This window comes from Haliotis rufescens, unplaced genomic scaffold, assembly GCF_023055435.1.
Source record: "Haliotis rufescens isolate VD_foot unplaced genomic scaffold, xgHalRufe1.0.p SCAF_12, whole genome shotgun sequence".
Taxonomy (NCBI): domain Eukaryota; kingdom Metazoa; phylum Mollusca; class Gastropoda; order Lepetellida; family Haliotidae; genus Haliotis; species Haliotis rufescens.
In genome coordinates this window covers 179,700-199,242 of record NW_025963802.1, presented here as the reverse complement: position 1 = coordinate 199,242, position 19,543 = coordinate 179,700, and the positions used below count along the sequence as shown (strand labels likewise).

At 37.8% G+C, this 19,543-nt stretch overlaps 1 protein-coding gene across 2 annotated transcripts in view; it reads left to right on the top strand.

Annotated features, from left to right (window-relative positions):
• LOC125378209 overlaps positions 1-19,543 on the top strand; it is a 58,322-nt gene that overhangs the window by 29,773 nt on the left and 9,006 nt on the right. The window contains exons 2-4 of one of the 2 annotated variants that reach the window (XM_048393226.1): positions 6,661-6,768; positions 10,017-10,124; positions 13,373-13,480. In XM_048393226.1, the coding sequence (XP_048249183.1) occupies positions 6,675-6,768; positions 10,017-10,124; positions 13,373-13,480 (310 nt within the window). In that variant the 5' untranslated portion in view covers positions 6,661-6,674. The remainder of the gene's footprint in view (positions 1-6,660; positions 6,769-10,016; positions 10,125-13,372; positions 13,481-19,543) is intronic. The other variant, XM_048393227.1, reaches the window with a different exon arrangement.

The window sequence follows — 19,543 nt, the reverse complement described above, 5'->3', positions numbered from 1 at the left end:
TGTTAGCTTCTTGTAGTTTCCTGATATTGAAGTCATTGAGGTTGGTGGTGAGGGCTGTGACTCTCTCCCACTGAATGCTGTGGCTTGGGTTGTCACAGTCGTGGTCTGATAGAGCTGATTTAGAGTCATCTTTAGAGACTGAGCTTTGATGTTCTTTTATTCGGGTTTTGAGGGGCCTAGATGTTTTTCCTATGTAAGCTTTCCACAATTGCATGGAATGTGGTACACTGTTCCTGATGGTTCTAGCTTGTGGCTGGATGGTGTTTTCCCTGTGGCTTTAATTGTGTTCTGAATGGTATGACTTCTCTTGAAAACTACGTCAATGTTGGCCTGTTTCTTCAAGAGTCTCTGGATTTTGTGGCTAACTGTTCCAAAGTAGGGGAGGCTGATCACAAAGGGTGCAGACTGTTGAATTGGGGATTTCTGAGATTTCTTGGTGATGTTCTTTATCGTCTGTTGTACTAGTTGCTCATGATATACTGTGTAAATACTTGTTTGAGGTGGCTTAGTTCAGTAGTTAGAAAATCCTCCCATCCGTAGACACCAGCCTAACAACTGACAGCATCATCCGACTCATACACTCCTGTATCAGCTCAACATACTTCACCTGGAGAGATAACTTCTATCAACAAACCCACGGCCTCCCAATGGGATCCCCACTATCACCCCTGATCACCCAGATATCTATGACCCACCTTGAAGAAAAAGCCCTGGAAACATCCCCAATCACTCCCCTCTGCTGGTTCCGCAAGTTGATGACACCTTTGTCATCCTACATCCCAACAATGACACCAGAACTCTATTGGACCACCTGAATTCCCCAAACCCACGAATGCAGTTCACAATGGAGGAAGAAACCCATCGACATCTCCCCTTGTTTCAACCCTAGCAAGACGAGCTCACAACATCTGTTCCACGAAGCAACATCTAACTACTGAACTAAGCCACCTCAAACAAGTAACATAATTTGTGAAAAGAAATATCGTACATATACAGTGACATTTGTGCATGAATGTGAATTGACGCACATAAAGGCATGTGAATATTTGACAAGTACAAAATAACAAAACACTCAGGATGTTTCCAGTTTATAGTGAAGAATTTAATGTGGGTTATATATTGGGAACGGAACATGAAAATATACAAAAGATCATATTCAGTATGGTCCCCCAAAATAACATAAACTAAATCATATTCCACATATATATCACCATACGTTTTAGAGCTAACCGAAAGCATTACCGCAGTAAATGGGGTTTTACGAAATTGTGGACTGTTTGTCCCAGTTCTGGTCGTATCCCACTTCTGGGCCCACTTGCATGGAACAATCTTAGTTACAATCGATCTTAGGCGGCTACAATCAACTAACAATCACCATACAATTGTCCTATTCCACTTGCACAAGCCGATCTTATCGCGATTGTAAGACGGCTTGGAGTTAAGATCGACTCCTGTCTACAGTTGTCTGCAAACGCCCACAATTTGCTGTGCATACAATAAGTATCTATCGCACTTTGCACAGTTTCAAGAAAGGTCCCAATTATTTGAAGGAAACGATTACTAGACTGAAGGCATATATTCTTGTCGGCATTAATACTGTCGTGATTTAGGAATTGTTTTCTATTTCAACAAGAGAAATACCTACTCATGTTTTCATTCAAAGTATTGAAATACGAATAAATACATGATTTAGTAACACAATCATTATGAAAATTAAAATAAATATAATAATATTTCCTAAAAACATAACGCGTAAATGCATGATCGTCATCTATTTCACTCATTAGGGCGGTCAGGTAGCCTAGTGGTTAAAGCGTTCGCTCGTCATGCCGAAGACCCGGGTTCGATTCCCGACATGGGTACATTGTGTGAAGCCCATTTCTGGTGGCGCCCGCAGTGATATTGCTGAATATTGGTAAAAGTGGCGTAAAACCATACTCACTCACTCATTACAGCCCTACATGTATTTGACCATGTCTGAAGTTCAATTCTTGCAAGTGCAACAGAAAAAGGCTTGTTGTCAGCCATGTAAACATGTTTGATAATTTTCATACCTAAATTTCAACGTTTTCCATAAGGGTCCTTAACCTAGTCTTCCTGTCCATAATCTATATAGCTTAAGCTTGAAATAACTAGATCCCTTATAACCACTTATTTCTAAATACAGCATTCATTTTATCTGACACTGACACAGTTTACACACGCAAGGTGGAAAAAGAAAAAAAATAGTTCACTTAGCACTTCAGTCCATTCCAGACCAGGGCCCTGTTCAACAAAGCGATCTTAGGGCTAAGTTGATTGTAACTCAATAAGTATGCGATCTAAAATTTTAGTTACGATCGGCCGCCCGTTCCACAAAGCAATCTTAACTAAGAGAGTTGTAAGTTAGGATTAAATGCTAAGTTGCTCCGGACCAACTTAGGATCGCTAAAATCAATCTTAAATATTGTACTATAACAACAAAGATGGCGACTTTTATTATGATGTGCAAGGAAATGGACCGTGTCTTACACACAGAAAGGGTTTTCAGAGACCGCACCCAGCAGCTGGATACGTTATCTGACGATGAACTGTATGCGCGATATCGTATGCCACGCCACGCCCTCTTGAAACTGCTCGAAGCAGTCTCTCCATCCATTACACCAGCAACCCAGCGTTCACATTCCCTGTCCCCAAAAACGAAGTTACTCCTGACTTTGAGATATTTAAGCAAGGGTGTTTTTTTCGTTGAGTTGGGCGACCTTCACGGGACTGTGAAGTCAAGTGTGTCCCGGGTGTTTCACCTGACTATAGACGCCATTTGCAAACACCACAACCTGTAAGCAATCAGTAAAAGGGGCACTGATCTAACGCAATTCCCCGGGACTGGTTGTTGCCTTTGTTATTGTTTTTTCCCAGTGAGTACCCGGATGTATAGCAGAAATCTAGACTAGTTTGCGACCTCTGCTGCGCCATTCGTAAGCGCATTAGTCACTTTTATGGGTAGTAATAAGGGCGTATGGTCACATTGATCAACAAAATGAAATACAGTTTTCGAGATAATAAGGAAATGTAGGTATCTTTGTGGGTAGCATCGGTAATGGTGACGAAGTTTTGATAAGTCACTTGCTTGGTAATTTTGCAATTTTCGTTTACACTATTTTGACTTGCAACACAAAGTAAATATTTTACCTGAGCATTGCTTTTTTTATAGTGTGTATATTGTTTTACTGTCAAATGTGTAACAAATTTATTAAACGTCTAAATATTCAGTTATTTTACAAAGTGACTGAAAAACATTTCCATCTGTATTATTATGATAACGAATTCCAAACATTTTGATGTTTAATGTCATCACCAAGAGACTGAATATGTTACGTTGAAAAGTACATTTCTATGTTGTTTGGCTTCTAATCCTACATAAAAATCTGTTGTGATGTTTGTAGGCCCTTTTGATCGTCTTAATCAATCTGGACAGATTTTTTAGTCAAAATGACTGAAATATTTACACATTTTATAAATTGCCTGAGAGAATCACATTTTACAAATTGACGGTAATATATACACGCTTACAAAGGAAAAGACCTGTGAAAACAACGTCTATCCCGCATTGAAGAATTTCCCAACCAAGACGTAGAGAAACAAGAACGAATCGGTTCAAATGAAGGAAAACAAAATGCAAATATCATAATTACAACCTACCAAATTTATGGGTATAAATTTTAGGCAGCTTCCTTGTTCAAGGAATGTCTCCGTGAATATCCACACAAAGGAACAATATCCCACTCGTCTGCAGCTGTACAAACAAACTTATTCGATGTCACGTGTCTCAGTAACAATCAAATATTTTAAAAGATATATATCGTTTCGGGATATTATAACCCGTGTTCATTTCTCAACTGATCACTTGGATTGTTTCAGGTGTTTTACATAGGTGTCAAGTCTCAATGGTCGGCTGAGAAAGCCCACGTGACAACTATTTTCATTACGTCCACGGTTCCTAAAAAATCCATTGAGTGATAGATAACAATGATCAATCAATCAACGTATTATCAGTTAACCCTTTGAACAAAGTATGTTGTTTTTACATCGGCACTTCACGCCATGATATGAGTGTATTCCCTTTGGTTTAGTAAACCTAGACATGTAAACACTCACTCTTGACATATCCACTGTGCAAGATAACAGTGATTAATCAATCAACATATTTTCTGTTAATCCTTTGATGACTAGGAACGATCCGTTGATTTACAAAAAAAAGTAAATCAACTGATCATTCATCTCTTGCTGGGCTGCCACGTGCATATTACATAACACACATTTCACCTCACTTCAAACCTGGATTTAGATTGAATAATTACCCCAGACACAATAAATGCCAAATGGGAACCTTTGTCAGGTAATCTAAGTGGTGCTACCACTAATTGTACCTGTAATAAATTCATTTACTGAGCATCAAGTGAATGACGACAAATACACAAGTGTAGGGTTATACGAGAAAACGTGGATGACAACAAGGGAGTAGTAATCGTATTATCCACGCAAGCCGAAATCCGAAAATGCTTTCACTGCATGGATACTTTTTTAGTATAAACTATAACCATCTGGGGTATTTCCAAATGACGACATCCGATGAGCTCCGCTGTTCTTTTTGTCTGTTTGTTTAGGCTGAAGAAATTAATTAACATGCGCCCTTTGTCGAAATCTTTATAGATCACAGTTAACCAATCAGTGTTTATGCAAAATTGCGTAAAACAAATATTGCCTCCAGCCTCCAAGTTTATTTAGCTGTCCTTGCAGACGGTAGCCCAGTCTCTGGTCACGCTCAGTTGCGTTGCGTATCATCCGGGTACTCAAGGGGAAAAAAACAATAACAAAGGCAACAACCAGTCCGGGGAATTGCGTTAGATCAGTGCCCCTTTAAGACCCCTGACATACAAATTAGACCATCAATGACATATCAGTCAACACAAAATTAAACAAACGGTGTGAAGCTGCCCTAAAGTAACATATCTGTCACTAGAATGTGATGCTATCAGTAAAGTGCCAGATGTATTTATGTTTCTGGCAGCTCTGTGAGGGACTTCTTGGTCACTTCGAGGGGGAAACTGGGGACTGTCTTGTATCCAGTAAAAAACATGTTTACAGTTGTAGCTCCTCCTATTTTGAGTTGGATATTGTAAGCTTAGTGATCAGTGATTGCAGGAAACATAGGAATTGGCCCCTCCTCCCTTTAAGATAGATGGAACTCATAATTTGGTGAATGACTCCTACCCTGTGAGAGAATATTTTGAGGTCACGTGACTTCAATAAACATGTTCTCACAGCCTCTACAGTGCATGGATGGGTTATATTTAGGTATTATTTTAATAAATTGACATATGCGGAAATGTGAAATATATGAAAACATTACTACATGTTCATATAGGATTTGTAATAAAAGGTTTATATGAGGTAGGTGTAGAGCCCAAGATATTTCACTTCCTTGACAGGGGTTGTGACGTCACTATGGGGCCTTTGGCATTGAATCTATTCATAACCTGTGTGAAAGCGAGGCTTGGTTTTCATCTATAAGCGGTAACATAGGCTGAGCTCGCACACTGGTAATCAAAACGATGGAACTAGAAATTTTCTCTACCAGTTATCACCATCATTTAAGCAGCACGTGCCACGTGATCACTGCTTCAGTTATACAAATTACATTTTTATGAGCTCTGGTTTCTCACTCGATTATTTTATTCATTAAAATTATTAAGAAATGTTTTATCAATTTCTTGTCTGCCAACTGGCAACCAATATTCCCAAAATTTGATCTACATAGCTCATTGATAACACTATGTACTTGGGCTGTAATGATTCACCATTCCTACGATATCATCGATACTTAGCTGGATACACTTGTTATTTGAATCGTCAGTTTGTCAGATCGTTATACAGGAACTAATAGAGTTACCAGTCGTAATGGCAGAAGTAGCTTAAGGGGAGAGCACGACTTTGTGGTGGCTGAGGATGTGCCAGCTAACTGTTACATTTAATAACCACCCCTTCATTTTATAACTGTTTTGTTCTTGTAGTCTTTTTGGTTAAAGTTTTTGCAAAAACAATAAATAAATGTGTAAAGAAAGGTTTTAGAGCTGTATTTCAGTGATTTCATTATTTCTTAATATTTGATGTGGTGAATCGTCTGTCCGTAGCTAAAGTAAAACGATATGCGATCACGTGTGCACTATATCGGGGGGTGGCGGTAATTGATCCTTGGCGTTAACTAGTACTAGTTAGTCCTAATCGACGCTGAAACAATGTTGTAAGTTCAAGATTTTGTTTGTTGTTAAACGCAGCACCCTGCAATATTCCAGCTATATGACGGCTGTCTGTAAATAATCGAGTCTGGACCAGACAATCCAGTGATTGACATCATGAGCTATGCAACCAAGTCAACAACCTGACCACCCGATCCTGTTAGTTGCCACTTACGACAAGCATATTGCCTTTTACGGCAAGCATTGGTTGCTGAAGATCTATTCTTCATGGGTCGTCAGTTCAAGATGTTTTCACAGGTCACATAAGTTGAGTTGATTCGTGGTTGATCAACATCGCAACAAGGAATCAATCATCGTCCAACGTTGAAAAAACATTGTGTGCCTGCTGGGGTATATAAAAATAATGTTTTACACGTTTCAGGTATTTCTTCTACAATGGCTGAAGGCGTTTTGGAGATGGTATTTGTCTGCTACAATCACTTAAAGAAGATATTGGAAACAAACGATGAACTCAAGAAAACTGCCACAGGTATACTAGTCCACAGGAATTATATGTTAGCATGTAAAGTATAAAATCATATAAGAAAAAATTCTATCCCCTATAACATGGAATTCCTGTGTATGAGTCGTATATGTATGATGTCAGTGCAGTGTAGTCACTGACCGACAATTGTTAAATATTCATATAGATCTAGAAAAATACAGCCATACTTTTTATTTTATTCTACAGGCCACAAACCAATTAGTTTGCTAATTCTCTTTAAGAGTTTGAGGACTGCCTCCGTGGTTTAGTGGTAGAGTGTCTGCCAGGAGAGCGGAAGGCCCGGGGTTCGATTCACGGACGCATTATACCAAAAGACGTTAGAAGATGGTACTAGTTGTTACCCTGACTGGCGCTCGGCATTAAGGAGCTAAAACAAGGACTAGTTGGCTTTGAGTCAGTATACTGTGTGTGAGTGGGGTATTCATGTTAAACTGCGGCATGGTATCTCAGTGGACTAGCACTATAAATCAGCATCTGTCCGGACTAGTACAAGCAGCCACTAACACACATAGATGCACTTTGCTATAAAAGTGCAATAATCTTGGAAGCGACATTAAACCCAATTTTACCTTACCTCATGTTTGTAGTTCAGGTGTAGTCAATAAGTTCATGTACCTTCGTGTTTGTAGTTCAGGTGTAATCAATAAGTTGATGTACTTTTGTGTTTGTAGTTCAGGTGTAATCAATAAGTTCATGTACTTTCATGTTTGTAGTTAAGTGTAATCAATAAGTTGATGTACCTTCGTGTTTGTAGTTCAGGTGTAATCAATAAGTTGATGTACCTTCGTGTTTGTAGTTCAGGTGTAATCAATAAGTTGATGTACCTCTATGTTTGTAGTTCAGGTGTAATCAGTAAGTTGATCTACCTTTATGTTTGTAGTTCAGGTGTAATCAGTAAGTTGATCTACCTTTATGTTTGTAGTTCAGGTGTAATCAGTAAGTTGATGTACCTTTATGTTTGTAGTTCAGGTGTAATCAATAAGTTGATGTACCTTCGTGTTTGTAGTTCAGGTGTAATCAATATGTTGATGTACCTTCGTGTTTGTAGTTCAGGTGTAATCAGTAAGTTGATCTACCTTTATGTTTGTAGTTCAGGTGTAATCAGTAAGTTGATCTACCTTTATGTTTGTAGTTCAGGTGTAATCAGTAAGTTGATCTACCTTTATGTTTGTAGACGACATCCGATGAGCTCCGCTGTTCTTTTTGTCTGTTTGTTTAGGCTGAAGAAATTAATGAACATGCGCCCTTTGTCGAAATCTTTATAGATCACAGTTAACCAATCAGTGTTTATGCAAAATTGCGTAAAACAAATATTGCCTCCAGCCTCCAAGTTTATTTAGCTGTCCTTGCAGACGGTAGCCCAGTCTCTGGTCACGCTCAGTTGCGTTGCGTATCATCCGGGTACTCAAGGGGAAAAAAACAATAACAAAGGCAACAACCAGTCCGGGGAATTGCGTTAGATCAGTGCCCCTTTAAGACCCCTGACATACAAATTAGACCATCAATGACATATCAGTCAACACAAAATTAAACAAACGGTGTGAAGCTGCCCTAAAGTAACATATCTGTCACTAGAATGTGATGCTATCAGTAAAGTGCCAGATGTATTTATGTTTCTGGCAGCTCTGTGAGGGACTTCTTGGTCACTTCGAGGGGGAAACTGGGGACTGTCTTATATCCAGTAAAAAACATGTTTACAGTTGTAGCTCCTCCTATTTTGAGTTGGATATTGTAAGCTTAGTGATCAGTGATTGCAGGAAACATAGGAATTGGCCCCTCCTCCCTTTAAGATAGATGGAACTCATAATTTGGTGAATGACTCCTACCCTGTGAGAGAATATTTTGAGGTCACGTGACTTCAATAAACATGTTCTCACAGCCTCTACAGTGCATGGATGGGTTATATTTAGGTATTATTTTAATAAATTGACATATGCGGAAATGTGAAATATATGAAAACATTACTACATGTTCATATAGGATTTGTAATAAAAGGTTTATATGAGGTAGGTGTAGAGCCCAAGATATTTCACTTCCTTGACAGGGGTTGTGACGTCACTATGGGGCCTTTGGCATTGAATCTATTCATAACCTGTGTGAAAGCGAGGCTTGGTTTTCATCTATAAGCGGTAACATAGGCTGAGCTCGCACACTGGTAATCAAAACGATGGAACTAGAAATTTTCTCTACCAGTTATCACCATCATTTAAGCAGCACGTGCCACGTGATCACTGCTTCAGTTATACAAATTACATTTTTATGAGCTCTGGTTTCTCACTCGATTATTTTATTCATTAAAATTATTAAGAAATGTTTTATCAATTTCTTGTCTGCCAACTGGCAACCAATATTCCCAAAATTTGATCTACATAGCTCATTGATAACACTATGTACTTGGGCTGTAATGATTCACCATTCCTACGATATCATCGATACTTAGCTGGATACACTTGTTATTTGAATCGTCAGTTTGTCAGATCGTTATACAGGAACTAATAGAGTTACCAGTCGTAATGGCAGAAGTAGCTTAAGGGGAGAGCACGACTTTGTGGTGGCTGAGGATGTGCCAGCTAACTGTTACATTTAATAACCACCCCTTCATTTTATAACTGTTTTGTTCTTGTAGTCTTTTTGGTTAAAGTTTTTGCAAAAACAATAAATAAATGTGTAAAGAAAGGTTTTAGAGCTGTATTTCAGTGATTTCATTATTTCTTAATATTTGATGTGGTGAATCGTCTGTCCGTAGCTAAAGTAAAACGATATGCGATCACGTTTGCACTATATCGGGGGGTGGCGGTAATTGATCCTTGGCGATAACTAGTACTAGTTAGTCCTAATCGACGCTGAAACAATGTTGTAAGTTCAAGATTTTGTTTGTTGTTAAACGCAGCACCCTGCAATATTCCAGCTATATGACGGCTGTCTGTAAATAATCGAGTCTGGACCAGACAATCCAGTGATTGACATCATGAGCTATGCAACCAAGTCAACAACCTGACCACCCGATCCTGTTAGTTGCCACTTACGACAAGCATATTGCCTTTTACGGCAAGCATTGGTTGCTGAAGATCTATTCTTCATGGGTCGTCAGTTCAAGATGTTTTCACAGGTCACATAAGTTGAGTTGATTCGTGGTTGATCAACATCGCAACAAGGAATCAATCATCGTCCAACGTTGAAAAAACATTGTGTGCCTGCTGGGGTATATAAAAATAATGTTTTACACGTTTCAGGTATTTCTTCTACAATGGCTGAAGGCGTTTTGGAGATGGCATTTGTCTGCTACAATCACTTAAAGAAGATATTGGAAACAAACGATGAACTCAAGAAAACTGCCACAGGTATACTAGTCCACAGGAATTATATGTTAGCATGTAAAGTATAAAATCATATAAGAAAAAATTCTATCCCCTATAACATGGAATTCCTGTGTATGAGTCGTATATGTATGATGTCAGTGCAGTGTAGTCACTGACCGACAATTGTTAAATATTCATATAGATCTAGAACAATACAGCCATACTTTTTATTTTATTCTACAGGCCACAAACCAATTAGTTTGCTAATTCTCTTTAAGAGTTTGAGGACTGCCTCCGTGGTTTAGTGGTAGAGTGTCTGCCAGGAGAGCGGAAGGCCCGGGGTTCGATTCACGGACGCATTATACCAAAAGACGTTAGAAGATGGTACTAGTTGTTGCCCTGACTGGCGCTCGGCATTAAGGGGCTAAAACAAGGACTAGTTGGCTTTGAGTCAGTATACTGTGTGTGAGTGGGGTATTCATGTTAAACTGCGGCATGGTATCTCAGTGGACTAGCACTATAAATCAGCATCTGTCCGGACTAGTACAAGCAGCCACTAACACACATAGATGCACTTTGCTATAAAAGTGCAATAATCTTGGAAGCGACATTAAACCCAATTTTACCTTACCTCATGTTTGTAGTTCAGGTGTAGTCAATAAGTTCATGTACCTTCGTGTTTGTAGTTCAGGTGTAATCAATAAGTTGATGTACTTTTGTGTTTGTAGTTCAGGTGTAATCAATAAGTTCATGTACTTTCATGTTTGTAGTTAAGTGTAATCAATAAGTTGATGTACCTTCGTGTTTGTAGTTCAGGTGTAATCAATAAGTTGATGTACCTTCGTGTTTGTAGTTCAGGTGTAATCAATAAGTTGATGTACCTCTATGTTTGTAGTTCAGGTGTAATCAGTAAGTTGATCTACCTTTATGTTTGTAGTTCAGGTGTAATCAGTAAGTTGATCTACCTTTATGTTTGTAGTTCAGGTGTAATCAGTAAGTTGATGTACCTTTATGTTTGTAGTTCAGGTGTAATCAATAAGTTGATGTACCTTCGTGTTTGTAGTTCAGGTGTAATCAATATGTTGATGTACCTTCGTGTTTGTAGTTCAGGTGTAATCAGTAAGTTGATCTACCTTTATGTTTGTAGTTCAGGTGTAATCAGTAAGTTGATCTACCTTTATGTTTGTAGTTCAGGTGTAATCAGTAAGTTGATCTACCTTTATGTTTGTAGACGACATCCGATGAGCTCCGCTGTTCTTTTTGTCTGTTTGTTTAGGCTGAAGAAATTAATGAACATGCGCCCTTTGTCGAAATCTTTATAGATCACAGTTAACCAATCAGTGTTTATGCAAAATTGCGTAAAACAAATATTGCCTCCAGCCTCCAAGTTTATTTAGCTGTCCTTGCAGACGGTAGCCCAGTCTCTGGTCACGCTCAGTTGCGTTGCGTATCATCCGGGTACTCAAGGGGAAAAAAACAATAACAAAGGCAACAACCAGTCCGGGGAATTGCGTTAGATCAGTGCCCCTTTAAGACCCCTGACATACAAATTAGACCATCAATGACATATCAGTCAACACAAAATTAAACAAACGGTGTGAAGCTGCCCTAAAGTAACATATCTGTCACTAGAATGTGATGCTATCAGTAAAGTGCCAGATGTATTTATGTTTCTGGCAGCTCTGTGAGGGACTTCTTGGTCACTTCGAGGGGGAAACTGGGGACTGTCTTGTATCCAGTAAAAAACATGTTTACAGTTGTAGCTCCTCCTATTTTGAGTTGGATATTGTAAGCTTAGTGATCAGTGATTGCAGGAAACATAGGAATTGGCCCCTCCTCCCTTTAAGATAGATGGAACTCATAATTTGGTGAATGACTCCTACCCTGTGAGAGAATATTTTGAGGTCACGTGACTTCAATAAACATGTTCTCACAGCCTCTACAGTGCATGGATGGGTTATATTTAGGTATTATTTTAATAAATTGACATATGCGGAAATGTGAAATATATGAAAACATTACTACATGTTCATATAGGATTTGTAATAAAAGGTTTATATGAGGTAGGTGTAGAGCCCAAGATATTTCACTTCCTTGACAGGGGTTGTGACGTCACTATGGGGCCTTTGGCATTGAATCTATTCATAACCTGTGTGAAAGCGAGGCTTGGTTTTCATCTATAAGCGGTAACATAGGCTGAGCTCGCACACTGGTAATCAAAACGATGGAACTAGAAATTTTCTCTACCAGTTATCACCATCATTTAAGCAGCACGTGCCACGTGATCACTGCTTCAGTTATACAAATTACATTTTTATGAGCTCTGGTTTCTCACTCGATTATTTTATTCATTAAAATTATTAAGAAATGTTTTATCAATTTCTTGTCTGCCAACTGGCAACCAATATTCCCAAAATTTGATCTACATAGCTCATTGATAACACTATGTACTTGGGCTGTAATGATTCACCATTCCTACGATATCATCGATACTTAGCTGGATACACTTGTTATTTGAATCGTCAGTTTGTCAGATCGTTATACAGGAACTAATAGAGTTACCAGTCGTAATGGCAGAAGTAGCTTAAGGGGAGAGCACGACTTTGTGGTGGCTGAGGATGTGCCAGCTAACTGTTACATTTAATAACCACCCCTTCATTTTATAACTGTTTTGTTCTTGTAGTCTTTTTGGTTAAAGTTTTTGCAAAAACAATAAATAAATGTGTAAAGAAAGGTTTTAGAGCTGTATTTCAGTGATTTCATTATTTCTTAATATTTGATGTGGTGAATCGTCTGTCCGTAGCTAAAGTAAAACGATATGCGATCACGTGTGCACTATATCGGGGGGTGGCGGTAATTGATCCTTGGCGATAACTAGTACTAGTTAGTCCTAATCGACGCTGAAACAATGTTGTAAGTTCAAGATTTTGTTTGTTGTTAAACGCAGCACCCTGCAATATTCCAGCTATATGACGGCTGTCTGTAAATAATCGAGTCTGGACCAGACAATCCAGTGATTGACATCATGAGCTATGCAACCAAGTCAACAACCTGACCACCCGATCCTGTTAGTTGCCACTTACGACAAGCATATTGCCTTTTACGGCAAGCATTGGTTGCTAAAGATCTATTCTTCATGGGTCGTCAGTTCAAGATGTTTTCACAGGTCACATAAGTTGAGTTGATTCGTGGTTGATCAACATCGCAACAAGGAATCAATCATCGTCCAACGTTGAAAAAACATTGTGTGCCTGCTGGGGTATATAAAAATAATGTTTTACACGTTTCAGGTATTTCTTCTACAATGGCTGAAGGCGTTTTGGAGATGGCATTTGTCTACTACAATCACTTAAAGAAGATATTGGAAACAAACGATGAACTCAAGAAAACTGCCACAGGTATACTAGTCCACAGGAATTATATGTTAGCATGTAAAGTATAAAATCATATAAGAAAAAATTCTATCCCCTATAACATGGAATTCCTGTGTATGAGTCGTATATGTATGATGTCAGTGCAGTGTAGTCACTGACCGACAATTGTTAAATATTCATATAGATCTAGAACAATACAGCCATACTTTTTATTTTATTCTACAGGCCACAAACCAATTAGTTTGCTAATTCTCTTTAAGAGTTTGAGGACTGCCTCCGTGGTTTAGTGGTAGAGTGTCTGCCAGGAGAGCGGAAGGCCCGGGGTTCGATTCACGGACGCATTATACCAAAAGACGTTAGAAGATGGTACTAGTTGTTACCCTGACTGGCGCTCGGCATTAAGGGGCTAAAACAAGGACTAGTTGGCTTGGAGTCAGTATACTGTGTGTGAGTGGGGTATTCATGTTAAACTGCGGCATGGTATCTCAGTGGACTAGCACTATAAATCAGCATCTGTCCGGACTAGTACAAGCAGCCACTAACACACATAGATGCACTTTGCTATAAAAGTGCAATAATCTTGGAAGCGACATTAAACCCAATTTTACCTTACCTCATGTTTGTAGTTCAGGTGTAGTCAATAAGTTCATGTACCTTCGTGTTTGTAGTTCAGGTGTAATCAATAAGTTGATGTACTTTTGTGTTTGTAGTTCAGGTGTAATCAATAAGTTCATGTACTTTCATGTTTGTAGTTAAGTGTAATCAATAAGTTGATGTACCTTCGTGTTTGTAGTTCAGGTGTAATCAATAAGTTGATGTACCTTCGTGTTTGTAGTTCAGGTGTAATCAATAAGTTGATGTACCTCTATGTTTGTAGTTCAGGTGTAATCAGTAAGTTGATCTACCTTTATGTTTGTAGTTCAGGTGTAATCAATAAGTTGATCTACCTTTGTGTTTGTAGTTCAGGTGTAATCAGTAAGTTGATCTACCTTTATGTTTGTAGTTCAGGGTGTAATCAATAAGTTGATGTACCTTTGTGTTTGTAGTTCAGGTGTAATCAATAAGTTGATGTACCTTTATGTTTGTAGTTCAGGGTGTAATCAATAAGTTGATGTACCTTTGTGTTTGTAGTTCAGGTGTAATCAATAAGTTGATGTACCTTTGTGTTTGTAGTTCAGGTGTAATCAATAAGTTGATGTACCATTATGCTTCTAGTTCAGGGTGTAATAAATATGTTGATGTACCTTTATGTTTGTAGTTCAGGGTGTAATCAATAAGTTGATGTACCTTTATGTTTGTAGTTTAGGTGTAATCAATAAGTTGATGTACCTTTGTGTTTGTAGTTCAGGGTGTAATCAATAAGTTGATGTACCTTTGTGTTTGAAGTTCAGGTGTAATCAATAAGTTGATGTACCTTTATGTTTGTAGTTCAGGGTGTAATCAATAAGTTGATCTACCTTTGTGTTTGTATTTCAGGTGTAATCAATCAGTTGATGTACCTTTATGTTTGTAGTTTAGGTGTAATCAATAAGTTGATGTACCTTTATATTTGTAGTTCAGGGTGTAATCAATAAGTTGATGTACCTTTGTGGTTGTAGTTCAGGTGTAATCAATAAGTTGATGTACTTTCGTGTTTGTAGTTCAGGTGTTATCAATAGGTTGATGTACCTTCGTGTTTGTAGTTCAGGTGTAATCAATAAGTTGGTGTACCTTTGTTGTTTGTTGTTCAGGGTGTAATCAATAAGTTGATGTACCTTCGTGTTTGTAGTTGAGGGTGTAATCAATAAGTTGATGAACCTTTGTGTTTGTAGTTCAGGTGTAATCAATAAGTTCATGTACCTTCGTGTTTGTAGTTCAGGTGCAATCAATAAGTTGATGTACCTTTATGTTTGTAGTTCAGGGTCTAATCAATAAGTTGATGTACCTTTATGTTTGTAGTTCAGGGTGTAATCAATATGTTGATGTACCTTTATGTTTGTAGTTCAGGGTGTAATCAATAAGTTGATGTACCTTCGTGTTTGTTGTTCAGGTGTAATCAATAAGTTGATCAACCTTCGTGTTTGTTGTTCAGGTGTAATGAATAAGCTGATGTACCTTCGTGTTTGTAGTTCAGGTGCAATCAATAAGTTGATCTACCTTTATGTTTGTAGTTCAGGTTTAATCAATAAGTTGATGTACCTTTATGTTTGTAGTTCAGGTGTAATCAATAAGTTGATTTACCTTTGTGTTTGTTGTTCAGGTGTAATCAATAAGTTGATCTACCTTCGTGTTTGTAGTTCAGGTGTAATCAATAAGTTGGTGTACCTTTGTGTTTGTAGTTCAGGGTGTAATCAATAAGTTGATGTACCTTCGTGTTTGTAGTTCAGGGTGTAATCAATAAGTTGATGAACCTTTGTGTTTGTAGTTCAGGTGTAATCAATATCTTGATGTACCTTCGTGTTTGTATTTCTGATGCAATCAATAAGTTGATGTACCTTTATGTTTGTAGTTCAGGGTCTAATCAATAAGTTGATGTACCTTTATGTTTGTAGTTCAGGGTGTAATCAATATGTTGATGTACCTTTATGTTTGTAGTTCAGGGTGTAATCAATAAGTTGATGTACCTTCGTGTTTGTTGTTCAGGTGTAATCAATAAGTTGATCAACCTTCCTGTTTGTTGTTCAGGTGTAATGAATAAGCTGATGTACCTTCGTGTTTGTAGTTCAGGTGCAATCAATAAGTTGATGTACCTTCATGTTTGTAGTTCAGGTGTAATCAATATGTTGATTTACCTTTATGTTTGTAGTTCAGGTGTAATCAATAAGTTGATGTACCTTTATGTTTGTAGTTCAGGGTGTAATCAATATGTTGATGTACCTTTATGTTTGTAGTTCAGGGTGTAATCAATAAGTTGATGTACCTTTATGTTTGTAGTTCAGGTGTAATCAATATGTTGATGTACCTTTATGTTTGTAGTTCAGGGTGTAATCAATATGTTGATCTACCTTTATGTTTGTACTTCAGGTGTAATCAATAAGTTGATGTACCTTTATGTTTGTAGTTCAGGTGTAATCAATATGTTGATCTACCTTTATGTTTGTAGTTCAGGTGTAATCAATAAGTTGATCTACCTTTATGTTTGTAGTTCAGGGTGTAATCAATATGTTGATGTACCTTCGTGTTTGTTGTTCAGGTGTAATCAATATGTTGATGTACCTTTATGTTTGTAGTTCAGGGTGTAATCAATATGTTTATCTACCTTTATGTTTGTAGTTCAGGTGTAATCAATAAGTTGATGTACCTTTATGTTTGTAGTTCAGGTGTAATCAATATGTTGATCTACCTTTATGTTTGTAGTTCAAGTGTAATCAATATGTTGATGTACCTTTATGTTTGTTGTTCAGGTGTAATCAATATGTTGATGTACCTTCGTGTTTGTTGTTCAGGTGTAATCAATATGTTGATGTACCTTTGTGTTTGTTGTTCAGGTGTAATCAATAAGTTGATCTACCTTCGTGTTTGTAGTTCAGGGTGTAATCAATAAGTTGATGTACCTTCGTGTTTGTAGTTCAGGGTGTAATCAATCAGTTGATGTACCTTCGTGTTTGTTGTTCAGGTGTAATCAATAAGTTGATCTACCTTCGTGTTTGTAGTTCAGGTGTTATGAATAAGTTGATCTACCTTCATGTTTGTAGTTCAGGGTGTAATCAATATGTTGATGTACCTTTATGTTTGTAGTTCAGGTGTAATCAATAAGTTGATGAACCTTTGTGTTTGTAGTTCAGGTGTAATCAATAAGTTGATGTACCTTCATGTTTGTAGTTCAGGGTGTAATCAATAAGTTGATCTACCTTCGTGTTTGTAGTTCAGGGTTTAATCAATAAGTTGATGTACCTTCGTGTTTGTAGTTCAGGGTGTAATCAATAAGTTGATCTACCTTCGTGTTTGTAGTTCAGGTGTAATCAATAAGTTGATCTACCTTCGTGTTTGTAGTTCAGGGTGTAATCAATAAGTTGATGTACCTTCGTGTTTGTAGTTCAGGGTGTAATCAATCAGTTGATGTACCTTTGTGTTTGTTGTTCAGGTGTAATCAATAAGTTGATGTACCTTCGTGTTTGTAGTTCAGGTGTAATCAATAAGTTGATCTACCTTCGTGTTTGTAGTTCAGGTGTAATCAATCAGTTGATGTACCTTCGTGTTTGTTGTTTAGGTGTAATCAATAAGTTGATGTACATTCGTGTATGTTGTTCAGGTGTAATCAATAAGTTGATGTACCTTTATGTTTGTAGTTCAGGGTGTAATCAATAAGTTGATGTACCTTCGTGTTTGTAGTTCAGGTGTAATCTATTAGTTGATCTACCTTCGTGTTTGTAGTTCAGGTGTAATCAATAAGTTGATGTACCTTCGTGTTTGTAGTTCAGGGTGTGATCAATAAGTTGATGTACCTTTGTGTTTGTTGTTCAGGTGTAATCAATAAGTTGATGTACCTTCGTGTTTGTAGTTCAGGTGTAATCTATTAGTTGATGTACCTTCGTGTATGTTGTTCAGGTGTAATCAATAAGTTGATGTACTTTATGTTTGTAGTTCAGGGTGTAATCAATAAGTTGATGTACCTTCGTGTTTGTAGTTCAGGTGTAATCTATTAGTTGATCTACCTTCGTGTTTGTAGTTCAGGTGTAATCAATAAGTTGATGTACCTTTGTGTTTGTAGTTCAGGGTGTAATCAATTAGTTGATCTACCTTCGTGTTTGTTGTTCAGGTATAATCAATAAGTTGTATCTCCCCTTAAAAGTTTGCACCCAGTTTCATGACCCTGTCATTTCGCATCATGTCAGTCATTTCGTAGCCAGGTTTTATCATATTCCTAGGTCATTTAATATCTCCTTATTCCATCATAGGACAATGTTGTAAATGGATTTGACTAAAGAAAATTTCCATTTCCATAGATACATAATTGACGTAAAGAGAAGCCTCTAGCATTTTGATTATCAAAGTAAATTAATTGATATTGCCAAGGCAACTAGTGTTCCTTATAAGCTCACTCACTGATGTGCTCAACTGGTATCTACACACTCAGTTGCTCCAACACCACTTGTGTGATTTGTGGTTTGACTGGTGATGAGTAGGGTACATGAGGCCGTCTAGATGGCAGCATCCAGTCTCGCCTGCAACCAGTTTCGTCTACAACCAGTTTCACCTTTGTGTTTGTTGTTCAGGTATATTCAAGCAAGATGACCTACCTACCTGTTTGTTGTTCAGGTATATTCATGTGTAGAAATATTGAAATTTCCTCTGATTATGTAGGATAGATGGTAGCATTTACATGGTTAATAGCTCCTTACCGATATGTAGTTCGCTTGGGACAGCACGTTTCAGATCTTGCCCCACGTGCGGGCACGTGCGTTTGTCGGCTGCATGCCGATTTAGTGTTTACAGTAGTGGGTCGTATGGTAAGAGCGCTCCGATTGGTTGGTGACAGACTGGATTAGCCAGTGGCTGCACCATTTAGACGTGTTGACCCAGAGGTTACGTGTCCTTGCGAGTATATAAGAGATTGGCGCGAATGCTCTCATTGTCTTGCATGATCGGGAAGATCATTACAGGTGAGGGAGACCACTCCAAATTACTGTGTTCGGAGGTCGAACAATTCCCCAATCCCTAGTGATTTTAGGCAATAAAGATCTAAATTATGTGGCAACTTTAGAATTCATGGGTAAATTGTTATAAAGCTGGGTTGGACGGGTGGATTTAATTAGGAAATAATGTAAGCTATGTGATGTAGCTACATTGACCGATTGTGTTCGGAGGTTTGGAAGGGTGGTTTGTTTTCATAGACTGTGTTAAGGATGCTGTAGGGATTAAAGTGGGTTAGTGAGGGGTTTGTTTGTTTGCTTTAGGCTGCTTTTGAGTTTTATTTTGAGGGTATAAGTAAGTAGGATTTTTTGTTTAATAATGTAAATTTTAGTTAGGAATAGGATTGATTGATTTGTAATTGTTGTTGAGTTCGTATTTATATTTTGTTACAGTTGTTTGTTTTTTTCGTTTTGTTTATTTTTCTGTAATAAACTGTTGAAACTTGATTATATTTTGTTGTGAATCACCTCCCTA